The sequence below is a fragment of the Panicum virgatum genome, chromosome 6N (assembly GCF_016808335.1).
Source record: "Panicum virgatum strain AP13 chromosome 6N, P.virgatum_v5, whole genome shotgun sequence".
NCBI lineage: Eukaryota > Viridiplantae > Streptophyta > Magnoliopsida > Poales > Poaceae > Panicum > Panicum virgatum.
The window spans coordinates 41687504-41707852 of NC_053150.1; the positions used below are offsets into that span (position 1 = coordinate 41687504).

A 20349-nucleotide genomic window follows, 5' to 3' on the forward strand; every position below is an offset into this window, starting at 1 on the left:
GGCGGCGCGGAGGCCCGCGCACGGCGGCGGCACGACGAAGGCCCACACGCGGCGGCGGTCCGGTGGAGGCCCGTCTCAAGCTTGGCCGCCTCTAGCTCAGCTGCTTCGAGCTCGGCAGATCTGCGGGCACGGCCGGCTCTGCTCCCTCTCTCGCGGCGGAGCAGGGGCGACCGCGGCAGAGTCGGGGCGGCCGCGGCGGAGCTCCTCGCTAGTGATCTCCCCACGCCACCGCTTGACCAAGCGCCGCCGGCCGAATCTAGGAGCGGCCGGCCGGTTCCAAGTGCTGCCAGTCACCGTGCGTGCTTAGGCAGGGCGTCCCGGAGAGCAGCGTCCAGGAACCGGCGCCTCCGCCTCCGCCTCCGCGTCCAGGAACCGGCGCCGTCGCCGGCCCTCCCCACCCGCCCCTTCCGCATTGGCCTGATTCGGTGGGTGTGGCCCTGGCGGAGAGCGGCATGGCCTCTAGCCGACTTGCCGGCGCACCGGTGCGTCCATCGGGCGCCTCCACCTCCTCATCCAAGTGTCGCCTCCAAGGCGAAAACGAAAAGGGGCGGAGGGAGAAGCGGCGGCGGCCTGTGACGCCGGGGTAAGCCTAAGCGGAACCCTCTGGACCCACAGCAAGGCGAGGCGGCGGACTGACCCTGGCGAGGACCCGCGGCAGGGGACGACACCCAATCCAGGGACCGCGTCGGGCGTCTCTCGCCACGCGTGGCTCCGCTGAGGCACAGTCGCTGTGAGGGGTTCTTGTCTAGGCTGTATAGTATATACAGTATTGATGCACTGCAAAAAGAAAATGGGTCTTTATGTTAGAAATCTGGTGTACATCACGCTGTTAAAAGAGTTAATTAGGTTGCATTTGTTAGGAAGTTTCAGCACTATGTATACAATGCTCTCAAGATTTTGGCTAGTGATGAAACAGGACGCGTGACTAATTTCGCTAGATTTTATATTACCCAATTGTTCTAGGACATATTCCAATGAACTAGTCATGGGTATGTGAATATTTGAATGGGTGCGGGTATTTCACCCCTGAAAGAAGGTTTCGTGGTTTGAATTAACATTACAAGATACAGAAGGTTTCGTGGTTTGAATTAACATTACAAGATACAGGTTGAAAGAGCCAGGAAGCTTCAAACAAACTCGAAAAACATTGAAGGCAGTCCCGCCTTACAGCAGGTGTCGAGGAGGAGCCAATCTTAATACCATCCATGCAGAACATGAACTGCAGTAGCGATCGCGTCTCAGTGCATATTGCAACATGTTAAACTAGCAACACTGTAACTTCCGTGGTTACCGATATCGCTAACAGAAGTATCCCGGATTCAACTGGCACGGGATCACAAATACAAGTTATCTGATCACAAAATTTTGAAGTTCAGGATCTGCCAATGATTACAATCTATATATATAACTTAGAACCTACGGGTTAAATGATAGCACAGATCAACAACACTACACATGCCATCTCCTCAAACAAAAAAAAAACATATGCTTGGCCAATATTATCTACCCAAACAATCACCCCCCAAAAAGTGGGACAAAAAGCCAAGGGAAAAGAAAAATAACGTAAGTTAATTTACAGTTTGTAATCCAGAGGTGGCTAAGCCATTGCCTACTCTAACGGGCAGCGGTGGCTTTTTGCTTTTCACAAGGCTACACTGGGGGCAAATATATTCCAACCCATCTGTCTTCGCATAGTCCTGTTGCCACAGCAGCAAATATCAATATATAACCTAAACTTTGACATTCCTGAAATTTAAACAAATGGTTACTCTAGGTCAGCAAGTGTCTACCTTGAAAGTGCCCAGCCCTTGCCGTCTGTCACAGCCAAAGTGGGCCCATTCTCCACATAACCCACAGTTCACCCAGTCGCCCAGAGCACTGCTGCAAATACATTTAGGATCACATGTTAGATTCTACTAAAATGGAATATAGTGTCAGTGGATACACCAGACTGAAATCAAATGCTCAAACCTGTGGCAAATCAAGCAACACTCCCCATCAACATCATCATGTGCAAGTTCGTATTCCAGCAAATATGTCTCGTAGTGCCTCTTTAGTGTGTTCCCTACACCCTATATGTAAAAGTGTGCATGATTAGAGTTGTATTATGATGGTAAATGAGCCTGATTGAGAGGTAGCAGCAAGTTCCCAAAATAATAATTTTCAGCAGTAAACAATTGGCACCATTCACTCCATATAATAGCTGAAGTTATGCGAAATTCTAAACATCTTTTCTATATACTGAGAAAGCAGGGTAATAGTATGTTAACTTCAAAACTACAAAAATATGGCAGCATAGAAAATAACGAATTCAGAGTCTTATTGGGGAAGATAGTAAATATATAAGACAAGTAAATACATACCGTCATTTTGTTTGTAACTGTATGGTTGCGCATCTTTGAAAAGACCTGACCTTTCCAATTTATGCCGTTGCCTACATAAAAGCCACCTCGGGATACCACCTGAACAATAGCAGTCAGACTATTTGTCAGCAAAATAACTATAGCGTCATCTGTTGTTTTCTTTATTTTTCGCAATATCTCCTATGTGATAACAGCAGCTCTAGAATAACAGGAGTTTAGAAGCCTGCAGTTTTCATGTTCCGTTGTTTGTTGTTGTTGTATAGGACGTATTCTAGTTCTCTTTGTTTCCTAGATTTGTGATACCATTCATGTCCGGTACATGTTTTTGTACAGATTAAATTTTAGCATAGGTCAATTGATTCATGCCAGTTTTTGTAAGGCTGACCATTCTTCTCTCTGTTTTAAGGGCAATGGGCTTATTCTATAACGATATAAAAAAACGACTGCACATAGCTGATACAAGAGAATAGCGGAAGTGTACAATTACCTCTTTGTATAAATTATATAAATCAAGGCGCTTTGTATTTAAGACTGCATCAGGAAATTCAGCCAGTCCACCATGAGGTACGAGTCGGGTGTGGCCTCTCTGAAGTAGAAACTGCATGACATCTTTCAAGAAGTCTTCCTGCAAAAGATACAGCAAAATGAGATGGCTAATTGGTAGGAAGATGTAACAAAACAAAAGGAAAAAAGGATCATCCAAGAAGCGTACTTCAGAGCAAATACGGATAGGCGACCGATCGCACCCATGTTTCCTCATTGGCAGAGGATTCAGTGGAACTGATGGTTGAACACGCAACCGCCCAGATGATGATTTTCTTTGAGTAGCAGTAACAACAGGTGACACACTATGCTTTACAGGTGGAGGGGCTGGCAAGCTAGGCTTAACTTGACTAGCATCATGAATGGTAGGCTGAGGTAAACCCATAAAGAGATGCATTTGTTGCTTGGGAGAGTGGGGAAGGGGTCTCATTGTTGCAGGCTTTAACCTTGGCTTCAAGGATGAAAGAGAAGACACTTCAGTAAGATGCTTATTATCCTCTCTAACTCGATTTGCGTCAAATGAAATTTGTTTTGACTTGAGACTTCCAGTGATTCTATCATTAGTAAGGGAGGCCGACCATCTTGATAGATGGGCACATGGAGCATTTTGAATCGCTTGATCTTTGCACTGGTTAGAGCAAAAGAAAAGAAGACGATCTGCATCCTTCCTGTCAAATGAAGACACTGGTGTGCCATTTACACAAGCAATTCCAAGTGCAACCAAGCTTCTGTAAGAGATTTCTGGCGCAAGATGTTTCAAACCTAAGCAATGAAATATAATCTCCATTAAGAGATGCACTCATATAAATTATGCAATGAAATGGGGGATTGGAAGAATGTAGTTCAGAGAACTATTGCGTAACTGAGGCCTCTTGATTAAAGCTGCAGAGAGTTAAAGAAAACAGAGTCTTCATAGTAGACTTATGTAAAGAGTGCAAACACAAAACAGTTGCTACTGAAGCCTTGTTATTCCTTGGGGGGCGGGGGGGGGGGGGGGGGGGGGGGGGGGGGGGGGGGAGGGGGGGGGGCATTGCCCAGCTTTGCTACTAAGGTCATGTTCAGATTTTTAGCTTGAAGCAGATAAAGAACAGGAGACAGAATTATACACTAGAGCACTAGGTACTAACATAAACTGTACTTGCAGCAAAACACTGAATAAATTCCCTAAAACAGAAAGCCACCCAACAGAAGGGCACAGTTCTACAATTTGAATTTTAAACTTTCTGAGTATGAGATAATTTTCAAGGGGAAAGCGCAACTCCAGACCAGGAGAATAAACCAAGCTAGTGTTTACAAAATGCAATCGCAATAAATAAAGGTGCCAAGATCATTGATGTCCACCCCTTTTATTAGAGGCTGAAACAAACTATTTTTAAATAAGGGTGCAAGCCCACAAACAGGTCATTTTTGGTGACTCACTTGCATCTCGATTTTTAAACAAAGAGTATAGAATATAACCGAAAACACAGAAAAGAATGCTATATACTCCCCCTCCATTTGGCCAAATTGTAGATCATTTCGGCAAATCTAGATTCATAGTTTTTGCTATGTATCTAGACATAGTGTTTCTCTAGGTGCATAGCAAAAACTATGTATCTAAATTTTCCAAAACGACCTACAATTTGAAACAGAGGGAGTAGAAAGGTTTGCAGTTCCACCAGATGATGATTGAAAAATAATTGGGTAAATTTTTAGACATAGACATAACTAACAATCTGCTTAGCGCATCAATTGAAAACTTTGAAGAAAATTAACCTGTGCTACCCATTTCGGCAGGGTCATCCAGACTTCAAAAGTAGAAGCTCCACAAGCCAAGCACATGGACGGCAAAGGCTCAGCTGAATATGACTTATTATCATCACCATTCGATAGAGCACGAACTAGCTGGCTCTTTATAATTTCGTTCTTGATATGGCTCTCTAAAAGCTACATATATCATAAGGCAATATATGATTTTATTCATATAAAGATAAGGCTAAAAAATGCTCCATTATTGTAGAAATTGATACCTGTGTTGGAGTATATTGAGCCCATGTGTATAGAGGCCCATCTAGAGGCCCATGTGTAGGTATTATATATACCCACCCTTCTAGGGTTGGAGGAATACAGAAAATATTCTCTCCAATATGGTATCAGCCTAGGGTTAGGTTTAGCCTCTCCTCTCCTCTCCCGTCCATCCCGCAGCAGCCGCCGCCGCCGGCCATGGCCGGCCGGCCGCCGGCCCCCTCCCTTCCCCTCTCTTCCTTCCCTCCTCTCCCTCCCTCCTCCTCTGCTCCGGGGGCAGGAGGCCCTACGCCACGCGCGCTGGGCGCCGCCGCCGCCGCCTGGCCTCCTTCCTCCCCTGCTGCTGCCGCGCTCGAGGCTCGGGGAGGCCCGTGGACGTCCTACGCCGCCGTCGCGGGTCCTGGAGCCACCGGCGTGGGTCATCCCGGCGCGGGCGCAGCAGCGGGAGGCCCTGCGGCCGCCGGCGCGGGCAATCCCGGCCCGATCCGCCCTGGGGCTGCCGCCCTAGCCGCCCCGGTGGGTCCTGGCGCCGCCGCAGCCGTGGGTGGGGCCGCCGCAGCCGTGGGTGGGGCCGCCACAGCCGCCCAGGCAGGGCCTGCGGCCGCCACAGCCGCCCAGACCGCCGCTGCCGCCGCCCAGGATGTTCCTGGCGCGGGCGCGGATGGGCCCTCTGACGCCACTCAAGACGACGACGTCGCCGCCGCTGCCGCCGTCACCGCCCTCCGAGCCGCGATCGCTGCCGGCAAGCAGCCCGCAGTCGCCGCGGCCGCCGTCGATCCCATGTGGCCCGAGCTCGGGATGCCTCCCATGGATGCGCCGCTCTCCGCCGCCGCCTTCCGTGGTCAGCAGGCCGACGCCGCTCTCGCTGCGGCACTCCTCACCGCCAAGTCGGAAGCTTCGGCGGCCCAGGAGCGGGTCCGCGTGGCTGCCCTCGCCTGGGAGCGCGAGCGCGCCACGGCCGACGCCCTCGCCCTCCGGGTCGCCGAGGCGGAGCGCTTCCTCCGCGTCTCCTCCGGCCAGCACGTCGACCCCGAGCACGGCACCTCCTCCCACCACGCCCCGCCCACTGGATCTGGAGCTCGGTACGACCCGACTGACCCCATGGTCGCCCAGCTCCACCTCCAGGCGGCTGGCGTCCAGAACATCAGGGCTCTGTTCTCCGTCCTCCTCGACCCCGCGTCCTCCTCCTACGGCCGCTGGCGGGACCAAGTCCTCCTCACCCTCCGCCGCTACGCCCTCAACGACCACGTCCTCGTCGACTCGCCGATCGCGGCACGTGACGTAACGTGGCTGCGCCTCGATAGCGTCGCCCTGTCCTGGATCTTCGGGACCATCTCCCTGGATCTTCAGGACCTCGTCAGGACACACGGCGGCACCGCGCGGCAGGCCTGGGTGGCGCTCGAGGGGCAATTCCTCGGCAACGCCGAGTACCGCGCCCTCCAGCTCGACGCCACCTTTCGCACCTTCGTGCAGGGGGACCTCTCCGTCGGTGAGTACTGCCGGCGGATGAAGAGCATGGCCGATGCTCTTCACGACCTCGGGGATCCAGTGTCCGATCGGGTCTTGGTGCTCAATGTTCTACGGGGACTGAGCAGCACCTATGACCACCTGAAGGGCTGGATCGCCCGACAGAGGCCCTTCCCCACCTTCCTGCAGGTTCGGGACGACCTCGCCCTCGAGATCACCAGGGGTCTCGCGCCCGGATCGTCCTCGCCCACCCCCGCCGCGCTCGTTGCTACTCCACCGGCCTCCTCCACTGCTCCTGCCACCTCCCTCCTTGGTGCTACTCCCGCCGGGCAGACCGGAGAAGGGGGGGCCGTGGACGTCGCCGGCGACGGGGTGGTGGTGGTGGCACTGGTGGCCCTGCTTCTGGGAACACCGGTACCGGTGGGGGCCGTCGGGGCGGGGCGGCGCGCCGACACCGGCTCCGGCTCCCGCTCCCGCCCCTGCCGCTGGAGGTACGCCCTGGCCATCCTTCAGCAACCCATGGTCAGGGCGCATCTCGATGTGGCCGTTCCAGGGTCCGGGAGGGGGGCCTCGTCCTCAGCTCCAGCCGGCGGCCATGTTCACTGGCGCTGCTCCACTCTTCGCGCCTTCCTGGACCCCGCCCGCTCAGCCCAGCCAGCAGCCGACCTGGCCTAGGGGTGGGACCAGGCCGCTCTGGCGCAGTCCTTCGCCACCATGGGACTGACGCCGCCGACCAGCACCGAGTGGATCGCCGACTCGGGCGCCTCGTTCCACACCACTCCCGATGTTGGTATCCTCTCTTCTGTCCGACCCCCACACCCCTCTTGTTCTTCATCTATCATGGTTGGTGATGGGTCTTGCCTTCCTGTCACCGCCGTGGGTTCTGCTCCTCGTCTTCCTCATGTTCTTATTGCTCCTCAAATGGTTCACAACCTTCTTTCTATTCGCCAGTTTACTGCTGACAACTCCTATTCTATCGAATTTGACTCCTCTGGTCTTACTGTGAAGGATTCGGCTTCCCGGCGTCCACTTCTCCGATGTGACAGCCCGGGGCCCCTTTACACTCTTCGGCTTCCTGCTTCCGCTGCCTCGCCTTCGGCTTCTTCGTCTTCTGCTTTTGCCGTGACGCCTTCTTCCACCACCTGGCACCGCCGGCTTGGTCACCCCGGCCGCGACGTTTTGGCTCAGCTCCGCCGTAGTACCGATGTTCCATGTACTATGGCTCCTGCTGAGCACCTCTGTCATGCGTGCCAGTTTGGTCGTCATGTTAGACTTCCAGTTTGATCTCATTCACTGTGACCTGTGGACATCTCCTGTACTCAGCATGTCTGGCTATAAATATTATCTGGTCATTGTTGATGATTTTTCTCATTACTCTTGGACTTTCCCTTTGCGCGCTAAGTCTGAGACCTTCCCCACCCTCCTCCACTTCTTTGCCTGGGTGTCCACTCAGTTCGGCCTCACCGTTAAGGCCGTCCAGTGTGACAACGGGCGGGAGTTCGATAACTCCACCTCCCGGTCTTTCTTCCTGTCTCGGGGTGTTCAGCTGCGTATGTCTTGTCCGTATACCTCTCCTCAGAACGGCAAGGCTGAGCGGATGATTCGCACGACGAACGACGTCGTGCGCACCCTTCTGATCCAGGCTTCTCTCCCCTCGCGCTTCTGGGCTGAGAGCCTCCACACCGCCACCTACCTGCTCAAACACCTTCCGTCCACTGCTTCTCCTGCTCCCACTCCACACCACGCTCTTTTCGGTACCCCTCATCGCTACGACCACCTTCGGGTCTTCGGGTGTGCGTGTTACCCTAACACCTCCGCCACCGCTTCTCACAAGCTGGCGCCCCGCTCGACTCGTTGTGTGTTCCTTTGGTACTCCCCTGACCACAAGGGGTACCGATGCTTTGACCTCACCTCTCGCCGCGTTCTGATCTCCCGACACGTCGTCTTCGACGAGTCGGATTTCCCCTACTCCACCTCCTCCACACCTTCTGATCCCGAGCTCGCGTCTCTGTTTCCGACTGACCCGGTGGTTCAGCCACCGTTACCTGTCTGTCCTTTTCCTGCAGGTTTTCCCGGCGCACCGGCACCACTTCCGGTGATCCCTGCTGCGCCGAGCGCGGCCCCGGTGCCCGCGGTCGCGCCACGCGCGGCCCCCGGACCTCCGGTAGTGCCGCGCATGGACCCGGTGCCTTCCACTGCACCTGAGCGGTACGCTCAGCCGGTGCAGGTGTACCGGCGTCGCTCGGCGCCGAACCCAGCGCCACAGCGGTACACTGAGCCGGTGCAGGTGTACCGGCGTCGGCACCGGCGCCGCCGACACCAGAGCCGTCGCCGCCGCCGCCAGCTCCGGCTCCCTCTCAAGCCGAGCCGAAGGTGTACCACCCGTCGGTCCTCCATCGGGATCCTCGGCATATCCATCCCATGGTGACTCGGCGGATGGCGTCCCAGGCCGCGACTCTCTCCGCCACCGAGGGAGAGCCGCGGGTCTCTCCGGTACCCTCCTCTGTCCGCGATGCCTTGGCGGATCCTCACTGGCGTCACGCGATGGAAGAGGAGTACGCGGCTCTTCTTGCCAACCAGACGTGGGACCTCGTGCCGCGTCCGTCTGATTGCAATGTGGTGACTGGCAAGTGGATCTGGACGCATAAGCGTCGGGCTGACGGCACACTGGAGCGCTACAAGGCTCGCTGGGTTCTCCGGGGGTTCACTCAGCGGCCTGGTATGGACTATGATAGAGACTTTCAGCCCGGTTGTGAAGCCCGCTACGTTGCGCACGGTCCTCTCGCTTGCGCTCTCGCGCACTTGGCCTATGCACCAGCTGGACGTGAAGAATGCGTTTCTTCACGGCACCTTGTCAGAGACTGTCTACTGCTCTCAGCCAGCGGGATTTGTGAACTCGAGTCGTCCGGATATGGTCTGCCGGCTCAACAAGTCTCTCTATGGACTGAAGCAGGCTCCTCGGGCTTGGTACTCTCGGTTCGCCACGTTCTTGATGACACTGGGATTCACCGAGGCCAAGTCTGACACGTCTCTCTTCATCTACCGCCGTGGAGATGAGACTGCCTATCTGCTGCTATATGTCGACGACATTGTGCTCACAGCCATAGTCACAAAGTTTCTGGGTCGACCGGGTCGAGGAACGGAGTCGAGGGTCGTCACTTTATAAAATTGTGGTACGAATGGGGTATAACTCTGTGGAACGATAAATTATTATGTGGAACGTGACCCTGATTCAGCCGGGTCGATATTTTCGGATCGATACGTCTTTAAAAAGACAAAAACTATATATGTGCTACTAATGAAGAAACTAATCTGCACAAGTATATAAGAAATGTATAAAAAGAGTACATTTAGACCATAGTACAAGTACTCGGCTCATTATCTAACAAAAACCACACCCTTAACCTTCTTATCCCAATTAAATCTACTAGTAATGGGGCTGCGACCCCTCTCAAACCGGGACGCGATCAGGACGTGATCCAATCTTGAATGGGACACTGACCCTCTTTGACCCCGACCCTCAAATCGGAACGGCGCTCCCAGGTCGTGGGACGAGGCATCGACCCCGAATCCTGTGCTTTGACCCCGACCCTCAAATCGGAACGGCGCTCCCGGGTCGTGGGACGAGGCATCGACCCCGAATCCTGTGACTATGCTCACAGCTTCCAGTCAGCAGTTGCTTCAGAGTGTTCTCCTCTCTGCAGCGGGAGTTTGCTATGAAGGATCTCGGTCAGCTCCACCACTTCTTGGGCGTCACTGTTGAGCCTCGCCCGTCTGGTCTTCTCCTTCACCAGTCGGAGTACGCCCTCGATATTCTGGAGCGGGCTGGGATGACTGATTGCAAGCCCTGCTCCACTCCAGTCGACACTCAGGCGAAGCTGTCTGCTGATCTGGGTGCTCCGGTGGATGATCCTACTGCCTACCGGAGTCTGGCCGGCGCTTTGCAGTACCTCACCTTCACCAGGCCGGATCTCACCTACGCTGTTCAGCAGGTCTGTCTCCATATGCATGATCCCCGGGAGTCACACCTTGCTGCGCCGAAGCGTCTCCTCCGGTACGTCCGTGGCACTGTGGACCTCGGCCTGGTACTTCACCGCTCGTCCTCTGCTGAGCTGGTGGTCTACACCGACGCTGACTGGGCTGGCTGCCCGGACACTCGTCGCTCCACCTCCGGCTACGCCGTCTTCCTGGGCGGGAACCTGGTCTCCTGGTCGTCCAAGCGGCAGCCGGTTGTCTCCCGCTCCAGTGCCGAGGCGGAGTACCGGACTGTCGCTAATGGCGTGGCGGAGGCGTCCTGGCTACGACAGCTCTTGGCGGAGCTCCACAGCCCGCTCGCCAAGAGCACGCTCGTCTACTGCGACAACGTCAGCGCCGTGTATCTCTCCACCAACCCCGTCCAGCATCAGCGGACGAAGCACGTGGAGATCGACCTACACTTCGTGCGCGACAGAGTCGCCATCGGCGATGTTCGGGTACTCCATGTCCCGACTACCTCCCAGTTTGCTGACATCTTCACCAAGGGGCTGCCCTCGTCGACCTTCTCGGAGTTTCGATCCAGCCTCAACGTAGCCGGTGGCTAGTTGTGGCTGCGGGGGGTATTAGCCCTTTTGTGCTCTACTTGTACTCTCATCTTGTCCAGTCTTGAACACCGCTGCGCTGGTAGTTCAGACTGCGGGGGGTGATGGAGTATATTGAGCCCATGTGTATAGAGGCCCATCTAGAGGCCCATGTGTAGGTATTATATATACCCACCCTTCTAGGGTTGGAGGAATACAGAAAATATTCTCTCCAATAACCTGATCATCAAAACAAGTTTGAGCACTACCAGAAACAAGAAGTGACACATGTGAAGAACTGCATGTTGTGATGTCACAGCGCATGGAAACAACCCCATGTGAAAGAGTTTCAGCTTGTAGGGGTGGAGCAGCAGCACTGGAAAGAGAAATGCTGTGAGCTTCTGCTCTGAACAAAAATAAACATTTCTCACGAACAATAATATTCTTATTTCTATTTTATTAAGACCACAAGCACTGATACTCACAACAAAGAACAACAGTCTAGAGAAAACAGAAGCATATAGACTATCATTAGTGAACTTGGTAAGAATATAGCTTCAAGCCTATATACCAGATAATCAATGAAAACACAATTTTTTACCAGTCGCCACCAGTTTCCTTTCAAATGTAGTTAACTTCAGTTTCTGTTTGGTTGACACTTCATAGTCAAGAAAAATTATGATATACTCCCTCCGTTCCAATATGTAGGTCGTTTTGGCTTTTCTAAATTCATAGTCTTGGCTATGCACCTAGATATAACATGTCTAGGTACATAGCAAAAATTATGAACCTAAAAATGCCAAAACAACCTGTATTTTGGAACGGAGGGAGTATTAGTTAATTTTATGCGCCATCAAATTTGAGCTTCAAAACATGCTTAGATCAAAATTATCAACATGATTACTGAAGCAAGAGCAAATAATACAATGCAAACAGGCATTCTGAGATCAAGAAAATTATAATATATCACAAGAGCAAAAGGCCAAGCATACATTGTAAACATGACCCATGCCCAAATTATAAAATGTTTGATGTGCCAGAAGTTATGAGATATGTTGCTCGCACTGGGGATTCAAGATACCTGACTCGGTTCTGAAGTTTACTCCCACGAATCTGAGACAAGTAAAAAAAGCTCAGCCATCAATCAGGTTCTAGCAAATATGCTAAAACTCAAATACAATGCTAAAGAGTTCTAAGGATATTGATTCAATAGAACAGCCTCTCAAGACACCTCTATTTAACAGATCATAACAATGTTTTGTCGCTTAACAAAACCTAATCATGAGTTGAACTTGAACACTAGTGATTACTTAAAATATGCATTCTTTGATATACACCATATAGTACTGGGATTCACAATTGAAATGCAAGATAATTGAATGAAACTTATAACCAACCAATGCCCTAAAGAGTGGCAAGCAGCTAGCTGGCGGTCGCCCCACTTGTCAAGTAAGCAATTCATTTTTAATCAAGGCTGCCTTGCATGGGCTCAACTGCCAAAAGACATTGCATTGCCCATTTTAGTTAGCATATTGTTTAGTTTCTTAAGTTGGGAAAAGAGGTAAATGCAAACCTATACGAAGTAAAAGCAGATCCCCTATACTATTTCTCTCTTCCGTCCGCATTAAATGACATTTACTAATGTACATATGAGTACACGCTGCATATAAATTAGTGTGCTTAGCACTGACTTGCACATAGGCATAGCTGCTTAAAATGACACAGCTGCTATTCCTATAGTTCCTACAGCTATAAGGAAAAAATAAAAGTTAACATCACCTCCTCCCAGCAGTTCAATGAACTGGCACTTCCAAGTAAAGATTACATCTATTCAAAACTCAATACGTTTCTGGAACCTAATCTTGATTACTAGAAAATGGGGTGGTACCTCAATATTCAACAGAGCATTCAAACCATCCTCCAGTGCGCCCAACAAATATGCATCCTGCAATCGATACAGTTGTGCAATCACAGTGTTATCCAAAATGCTAAACGGTAAACCATAGTCACAAAGTTCCTGGGTCGACCGGTTCAAGGAACGGGGTCGAGGGTCGATGGTCGTCACTTTATAAAATTGTGGTACGAAGGGGGTATACCTCTATGGAACGATAAATTATTATGTGGAACGTGACTCTGATTCATCCGGGTCGATATCTTCGGGTCGATGCGTCTTTAAAAAGACAAAAACTATATATATATGTGCTACTAATGAAAAAACTAATCTGCACAAGCATATAAGAAACATACAAAATAGTACATCTGGATCATACTACACGTACTCAGCTTATTATCTAACAAAAACCACATCAATCCGCTATCAATAACCTTCTTATCCCAATTAAATCTGCTAGCAATGGGGCTACGACCCCTCTCAAACCGGGACGCGATCCAAACTTGAATGGGACACTGACCCTCTTTGACCCCGACCCTCGAATCGGAACGGCGTTCCCGGGTCGTGGGACGAGGCATCGACCCCGAATTCTGTGACTATGCGGTAAACAGTCGGTCACCTACCGTTTAGCCCATTATTCGGGCAAAACGGGTGTTTAAACGGGAAAAACGGCCATTTAAACGGTCAAAACAACCGATTAAACGGAAACGATGTGCCACTGTGCAGCGTTTAGACGGTGTTTAAACGGGCTAAAAGACCGTTTAGGCGAACAATGTGCAATCATAGATTGGAAACAAGAAAAAGATTGAATGACAGAAGAATGAGGCATAACCTCTAAGCTTACCAAGGTGCATGGCACTCCACAGACAAGAAATTTCATGTTCACATCTTCATCATATATTTTTATAGCCAGAAAAGCTTCAGAACAACCTTCTTCCTCATCCACATCATTCTCGGCAGGGATGATATTTATTTTTGGAGCATCCCCAAGTAGGCGAGGGCCAAGCTTAACACTTTGTACATAGTTATTTCTCACACAATATAGTCGAAACGAGGCATGCGCAAGTTGAAATGCATCCCATGTATGGCTGCAGGAACTACATCCAGAATACCCAAATGTTAGATGTGAAATAAAAAAAGTGGCACAGACCAATAATGTATTTATGATGGTGATACCTTTGAATGACTGACATTAATGCCTGGCGAAAATGAGATGCTGCATAACATGGAAATGAATTCCTCCAATATATTACATATGGTATCCCCTGAAGGAAAGAATGTCAAGATAACAAGATTACATATTGCTTGTCATTCAGAAAAAAATTACATATTGCTCAATTAGCACTTAAATTCTATAAATAACAGTCACTTTGTTTAGGGGGAAAATGTTCATTAGCACATTCTAACAATCAATACCACCTAAATTTGTCCAAATGAGACACTATAAACATATATGCACTATCTCCAGACTAACTCTGACAAATGTGGAATAAGAACTCACTTCTTGAAAAGAGGTAAAAACTTTTATAAAAGATACCTTTGAATGAAGTGACTGGGCAAACTTTTCCCCTATGGGAACTTCCAAATAAACCTGTGTAGTGCATCCACATTAGTAACTATACAGAAAAAAAAAGACAAAAAGGAGATGAAAACCACATAATAAAGGTAAATTGAATAATCAGTAGCAAAGCATCCAATCCACATGCAACAAAATCAAATACCAGTTATATTAGGGATAACAATCAAATCTCAACGATACAAATTAAAATTAAGCAATTTCAGGTCACAATGCTAACCAGTCAACTTAACTATCCGAGCCCCTTTTACAGAGCAATTCGAACAGATTCAGCATCCAAACTGTACAGATCATTATCAGAACTAACAGTGACCAGCAAATGCAATTTCTAAATAAGCGTAGTTATAGCCATAGCTAATCCTCAGGGGATAGTTCCCCGAGGACCACAACACTATCTCCTGGACATATAGTGTGCCTAACTCCTAGAGCTTCCGATAGCATGCGTTTAGCAGTGTGCAGTGCAGTTGTAGTGCAGTATGCAGATTGTCATGCTGAGCTACCTTTTTGAAGCCTCAATATGAAACTATAGATTAACGTGCAATTATGCATCTCATTTTCGCCAGTCGAGTAAAAATTGAAGGAGAGAAAATTACAGCAATGAATACACGCTATGTATCTATTCAAAAGTTTGGAGCTTACTATGGTCGGAAATGGTGGGCTGATGAGTGAGCTAAATGTCTGCGGGTCAGATAAATCAGTATCGCCCCAGACGAGTGAACCTATCTCCGCGTTCTCTAGCTGCTGCCCCTGAAGATACAACAAGTTAGGTTGCACCGCCTGCTGTGCCTCTCTAAATTGCTCCACCGAGGGATTGATCAGCGTGTGCACCTGCATCCCCAAGTCCACCTTTAAACTTATAACTCAAAACAAACATCTGTCCACAGTACACAGCAAAACGAACTGACCTCTAATCTCCCACAGGAGACGAGCTCCGGGAAGGGGTAGGATGGACGCACCCGCTTCGGCTCAGGTGCCAGGTGAGCCGGGGTCTGCTGCTCCTCGGTGAACCTCCCACATCGAACAGCAAGGAGCGCACAGCGCGAGGTGCTCTGGATTTGAGACATGGCCGAAGGAATAACTAGCTCCTGGACTTCAGCTCATGCCAATACTGAACCTGCAACAGGATAATTGGAACAGCACAAAAATAAACCCTCACAAAAATCCGACCAAAAGCCACCAGAGTAACCAGACCAGCCCAACCGGCACACATGGAGACCAAATTGAAGCCCGGGGCTGAAAAATCCGCTTACCCAGGGCCGCAAGGACGCCGGCGGCAACGCAACCGGGAGTTCAGGAGCAGATGGGATTCGATTTCGGACAGGAAGAAAGGGTAAAGCTGCGGGGCGAGAGCGGACGGAACCCTAATTTCTCGGCGAATCCCCCAACCAGAATATCGACGGCAATGCGAGGTGCGGTGGCGATCTGCGAATCGCACGCGAGCCTTCCCGTCCCAATCCAATCCGGTCAAACAAGCATTATACCGAATCTCGAAAAAATAACCCCACTAGAATTCAAACTAACACCACCAACCCTTCCCCGTCTTAATTAACCCCCGCAGATTAGGAACCCAACGAACAGCTAGCCGAGCAGGTAGGATCCAGACGAAAACGAACGCGCGCCAGGACGGCCCCTAATTGTTGGGGAGCAGAGCGGGCGGAGGGCGAGACGAACCGCTCGGATTGGGAGAATCGGCCTCGCAGGTGGCGGCGCGTGTGGGCGCGGATTCTCCTCCTCACGCGGCTTCTGATCGATGCTGCTGCCACCGTTGCTGTTTGCGGGCTTCGGCGACGAGGATCGTGACGATTCATTATTCCTGAGGGATGGTGAGAAACAGGAGCGCGGATTAAATTAGCTTTTTCGAATCGGGAGTGCGAGGAGGAAAATGATTTTTGTTTTGTTCTTGGGACGAGATGGATGGGTGGGTGGATACCTGATGCTGCCGCCGCACGAGGGAAAGATCCGACGCCGCTTTGGCGGCTCTGGCGCGGGGGTTCTTCCACGCACATCTGCCCAATCGAATCTGCACCACGTCTGGGACTGGGAACTGGGATGGGATGGGACACAGTCAACGGTGTTATGTATATTTTCAAGAGCATCTCCAGCGGTTGTATTTATGGATAGTTAAAATTATGATATAGCTATTATATAAAATGAAATAACTAGTGAAAAAGTGATGAAATCCAACAGCTTCTCCAAAATTCAAAATGCAATGGCTAGCACACAGCGCTAGTCAAAAATGCCCAGCGGCATCCTCTTGATAGAAAACGAAGATAGAAAATGAGGTAGATAGAGTTTCTGTTAGATATGAGTTTTTTATTTTTAACTAACTCACCCAAGATACAAGAACTCTCGGAGATGCTCTAATATACAGCTAACTAAAAATTATTCATATAAAATTATATCTGGTCCATTTTGTTCTCTCACAAAAAAATCTAAAATATGTACATCAGCCGGTTATAAACTAGCTGCCGGCTTCTTTTCTATCTTCGCTTCTCTTCCCTCAAACTTATCGCAAATCTATTGTGACAACTCTTGCAGCCTACCTACTTCATAATATTTGCTCAAACAGAATTCGATCATGTTGTATTATCATCACAGTGTTGTTTCTTCCGTGTTGTAACTAACTTGCGCGGCATTGCCGCGCCTTCCTTGAGCGTGGCAGTGCCAGGCCAGCATGCCTATATTTTACGCCAAGAATATATTTTTTTGGCTGCCGTGACTTCATTGTATTTCCTTTGCAGCATGAGAAGTAGGAAAGTATCAGAATTTAAGTAGTAATAGCCACAACAAATATTTATTAAAGATAAGCGCAGCAGTTACTATTACAGAAATGGAATAGCTATCCTAAGCAGAAACTTAAAATTTGTGAATTGTGATGCTAAGCAAACGCAGCTGAGCAACCTAATCAAGTATCAAAGTATGCAGCAAAAAGAAAAGGAAATCAGATAGAATCTACGTTGATGTGTGAACTACAAGGAAGTTCTGGCATTCGATTTATTTTTCTTTTAGTGAATATAAAAGTTTCTGACTGTCTCTTCCCAGTTCAACTATTGAAAAATTGTTGGTATGCTTATCATCATTTATGTTGATGTTGGGACATAAGATTTTGTTTATTACAATCTTGAAGATATGTTTTTCATGATTAGCAGGTAGTAATGCTTAGTGTTAAGTGAAGCACCCCCTGGTTTCTGCAATATGTTGCTATCTCCTATCTGATAGGATGTCGATCTGAATACCTACCGGTTATTGTTGTGTGTTGATATGGCAGATCAGGTTTGAAGCCAGCAGCAGCTGTGGTGAATCTGGCAGGCTGCACGTTGTTTCAGCCACCGTGATTTGCACATATGAGGTAGTGTTTAGTTCCCAAAAAAATTTACACAGTATCCGTTACATCGAATTTTCGGACATATGCATGGAGCATTAAATGCAGTTGGAAAATAACTAATTTCACATTTTAACTAATTAGAATGAGACAGACCTTTTAACCCTAATTAATTCATAATTAGATATTAATTATCAAATAACAACGAAATGTGCTATAGTACCCAAATCCAAACTTTTCACCAACTAAACACCACCTGACTAAGGTAGCATGCCCACACATGCATCTGCACATATGAACAGTCAGCATGCATTAGATAGCACAAAAAGCTTCTAGAGAATTTAATCAATTGATGAACTGCTTACAAAGAAGGCTAGCAGCAGCAGCAGTTTCATCGAGCGCGAATAAGACATGGCCCAGGAAGTTGTTGTAATCTTGTTCTGTTGTTCCAGGGCCGAGGATGTCTAGGCCGAAAGTTTATCCACTTAGCAGTTTGCTTTGGAGGCATTTCATCGAGCATGTACTGGATCCATATCAACCGTTCTCCAACCGGAGGGAGGCGCACACGCAGGGATGAGGAGAATAAGCACCCTTTCTCTAGCCAGGTGCGAGCTCTCAGCTGAAGGACGTCCCCTCATAAGAAATGACTCAAATGTAATACAAATATCAGTTCCAAGAGGCTGATAACATATTTATTATATCAAATGATACATCATCATACAACTCTACGCGGTAATGGGCAATGAAACGCCACTATCGCGAGGACAAGAACTAAAACCCAAACAAGAACGTGAACCATGTAGAGGTCATCAGAGTCTTGCGCCATACGAACCTTCCTGTGGATAACCCTAACCACAGGCAAGGTTGGGTGCAGAACGGAACTCCTACTCAACGTTCTCGGGAATAAATTTCGGATCTTCCTCTGTAAAAATTAAGCAAGGGTGAGTACAAACGTACTCAGCAAGTCCAATCCCACCCACGGAGGGGGATAACACAGATTTCATACATAGGATTAATCAAGGATAAGGCTATCAGTTAATTTGCAGTAAAGCTGATTTTATGCAAGGGTTTATTTTGAAAAAAGAGTTCTCGTAAAGCATTTTTTATCGTAGCCGAGTAACAGAATGTGGTTGATTCTCACAGAATCCAAGATTTTTAAAAGTTGCTACCGGACTCCTCATCCGCCGTAGCACACAGCACTGTTGCCGGACACTTTTCAAAAACAACTCATGTCATCCCAACCATCCCTAGAAGAACGCTAGTTATGTGACCAAACCATAACCCGCTCAATACCGTGAGCACGGCTATTCGAATAGGTTTTATACTCTGCAGAGGTTGTATACTTTACCCACAAGTGGGGTACCGCAGTACGATCACCTTGGTGCCGGTGCGGATCCCAACAAAGCCATTACCCATCTTAGTTGAGCCTGGCTAGGCAACACGGACTCCACCAAGGGGTTATCCTACCAACGAGGACTAACCGGGGCATAAGTCACCAAGATCCTATCCCGTTTCCTTGGCCACCCGTTGGTCTTAGCTCTCCTAATGACTAACAGGCAAGCTAGTGGGATTTATGCTAAGCCGTTGCCACATACAATAGTCGAGTGGCTGCACGATGGATTGGGTAAGGCAAGATGTCACAACAACTCGGTCCTTAACTGTGACCAGGGTTAAAATATCCGACCGGTTAGCGGTAACCGCCGGCCTCCGGTTCCGGTTTACCGGACCGGTTGTAAGGATCGATGGACCAAGAGGGGGGTGAATTGGGCCTTTTTCAAATTTCTAAAACAAAGTAAAGCAACCTTAACATATGCAAAACTAGTAAGGCTCAATTCACCAACCGGCTAGCTAAGCAAACTACACAAGCTTGCAAAGATACAACAAGATATTAAACTAAGCAAGGTAGAGCTAAGCTATGATCTCTAAGGTCAAGCACATAAATAATTGCATGAAAGTAAGTGCTTGAAAGTAAAAAGTGGGTAAGAGACAACCAGATTTTTTCCCGTGGTGTCGATGTGTTGGCACACACCCCTAATCCACGTTGTGACACTCACTAAGAGTCTTGTCACCTCCCAAGTCACCAAGACGAGGGCGCTCACTAAGAGTCTCCGTTCACCATCCCGGCATGGTGGAGCTCAAGCCACGTACAACCTTCTTCGGGCTCCCACAATCGTTGGCAAGCTCCGGAAGAAACACCTTCAATCACCAAGATCGTCTAGGTGCTGCCAATCACCAAGAGTAACAAAGCTAGGGCCTTCACTTGAGCAAAGAACCGATCACCAAGAACCGATGCACACAAGCTTCTCTCTACTCAAGTCCTTAGTCTTGCTTCTTGATTGATTGAATGAACAAGTATGTGAAAGATGAAGCTCAAGGTGGCTCTCAACAATGTATGAGTGTATGAATATAGCCTGGTGTTAAGAGTGTACAAAATGACCCATTGGAGGGGTATATATAGGCAGCTCACACGAATAGAGCCGTTGGAGAAAAGCTGCCAGAAAACTGCGTAGCGCCGGTTAATCCGACGATCCTCCAATAGCCAGCGTCGGTTTAACCGATGAATGTAAACTGCCCCTTCTGAAAACTAGCCGTTACAACTTGGGCAGATTAACCGACGTATCATCGGT

The 20349-nt window shown here is 49.2% G+C and overlaps 1 protein-coding gene across 4 annotated transcripts; it reads right to left on the reverse strand.

Moving 5' to 3' along the window:
- Positions 1-1296: 1296 nt before the first annotated feature.
- LOC120677442 (AT-rich interactive domain-containing protein 4-like) lies at positions 1297-16487 on the reverse strand. 4 transcript variants are annotated; one of them, XM_039958599.1, is made up of 17 exons: positions 16331-16487; positions 16072-16213; positions 15306-15514; positions 15040-15228; positions 14362-14415; positions 14001-14089; positions 13669-13921; positions 12822-12878; positions 12015-12046; positions 11174-11309; positions 4662-4832; positions 3076-3357; positions 2851-2988; positions 2364-2462; positions 1972-2072; positions 1791-1881; positions 1348-1697 (listed from the first exon to the last, which is right to left on the reverse strand). In XM_039958599.1, exons 3-17 carry the CDS (start codon positions 15462-15464, stop codon positions 1569-1571), a joined length of 1980 nt encoding a protein of 659 aa, XP_039814533.1. In that variant the 5' UTR covers positions 15465-15514; positions 16072-16213; positions 16331-16487; the 3' UTR covers positions 1348-1568. The 4 variants fall into 4 exon arrangements, with proteins under 4 accessions (XP_039814532.1, XP_039814530.1, XP_039814533.1 ...); XM_039958598.1 differs by lacking the exon at positions 4662-4832 and having other exon boundaries at positions 1297-1697; positions 1791-1878; positions 3076-3668; positions 11203-11309; XM_039958596.1 differs by lacking the exon at positions 4662-4832 and having other exon boundaries at positions 1297-1697; positions 3076-3668; positions 11203-11309; positions 16331-16486.
- Positions 16488-20349: the final 3862 nt, after the last annotated feature.

Coding starts and splice junctions, on each gene's coding strand:
- LOC120677442 (XM_039958596.1), bottom strand. CDS start 15,464: ATGTCTCAAATCCAGAGCACCTCGCGCTGTGCGCTCCTTGCTGTTCGA. Junction 12,047..12,821: donor ATGCTCTGTTGAATATTGAG/GTACCACCCCAT, acceptor TACTTGTCTCAG/ATTCGTGGGAGTAAACTTCA. Junction 2,073..2,363: donor CAGTTACAAACAAAATGACG/GTATGTATTTAC, acceptor TTTTACATATAG/GGTGTAGGGAACACACTAAA.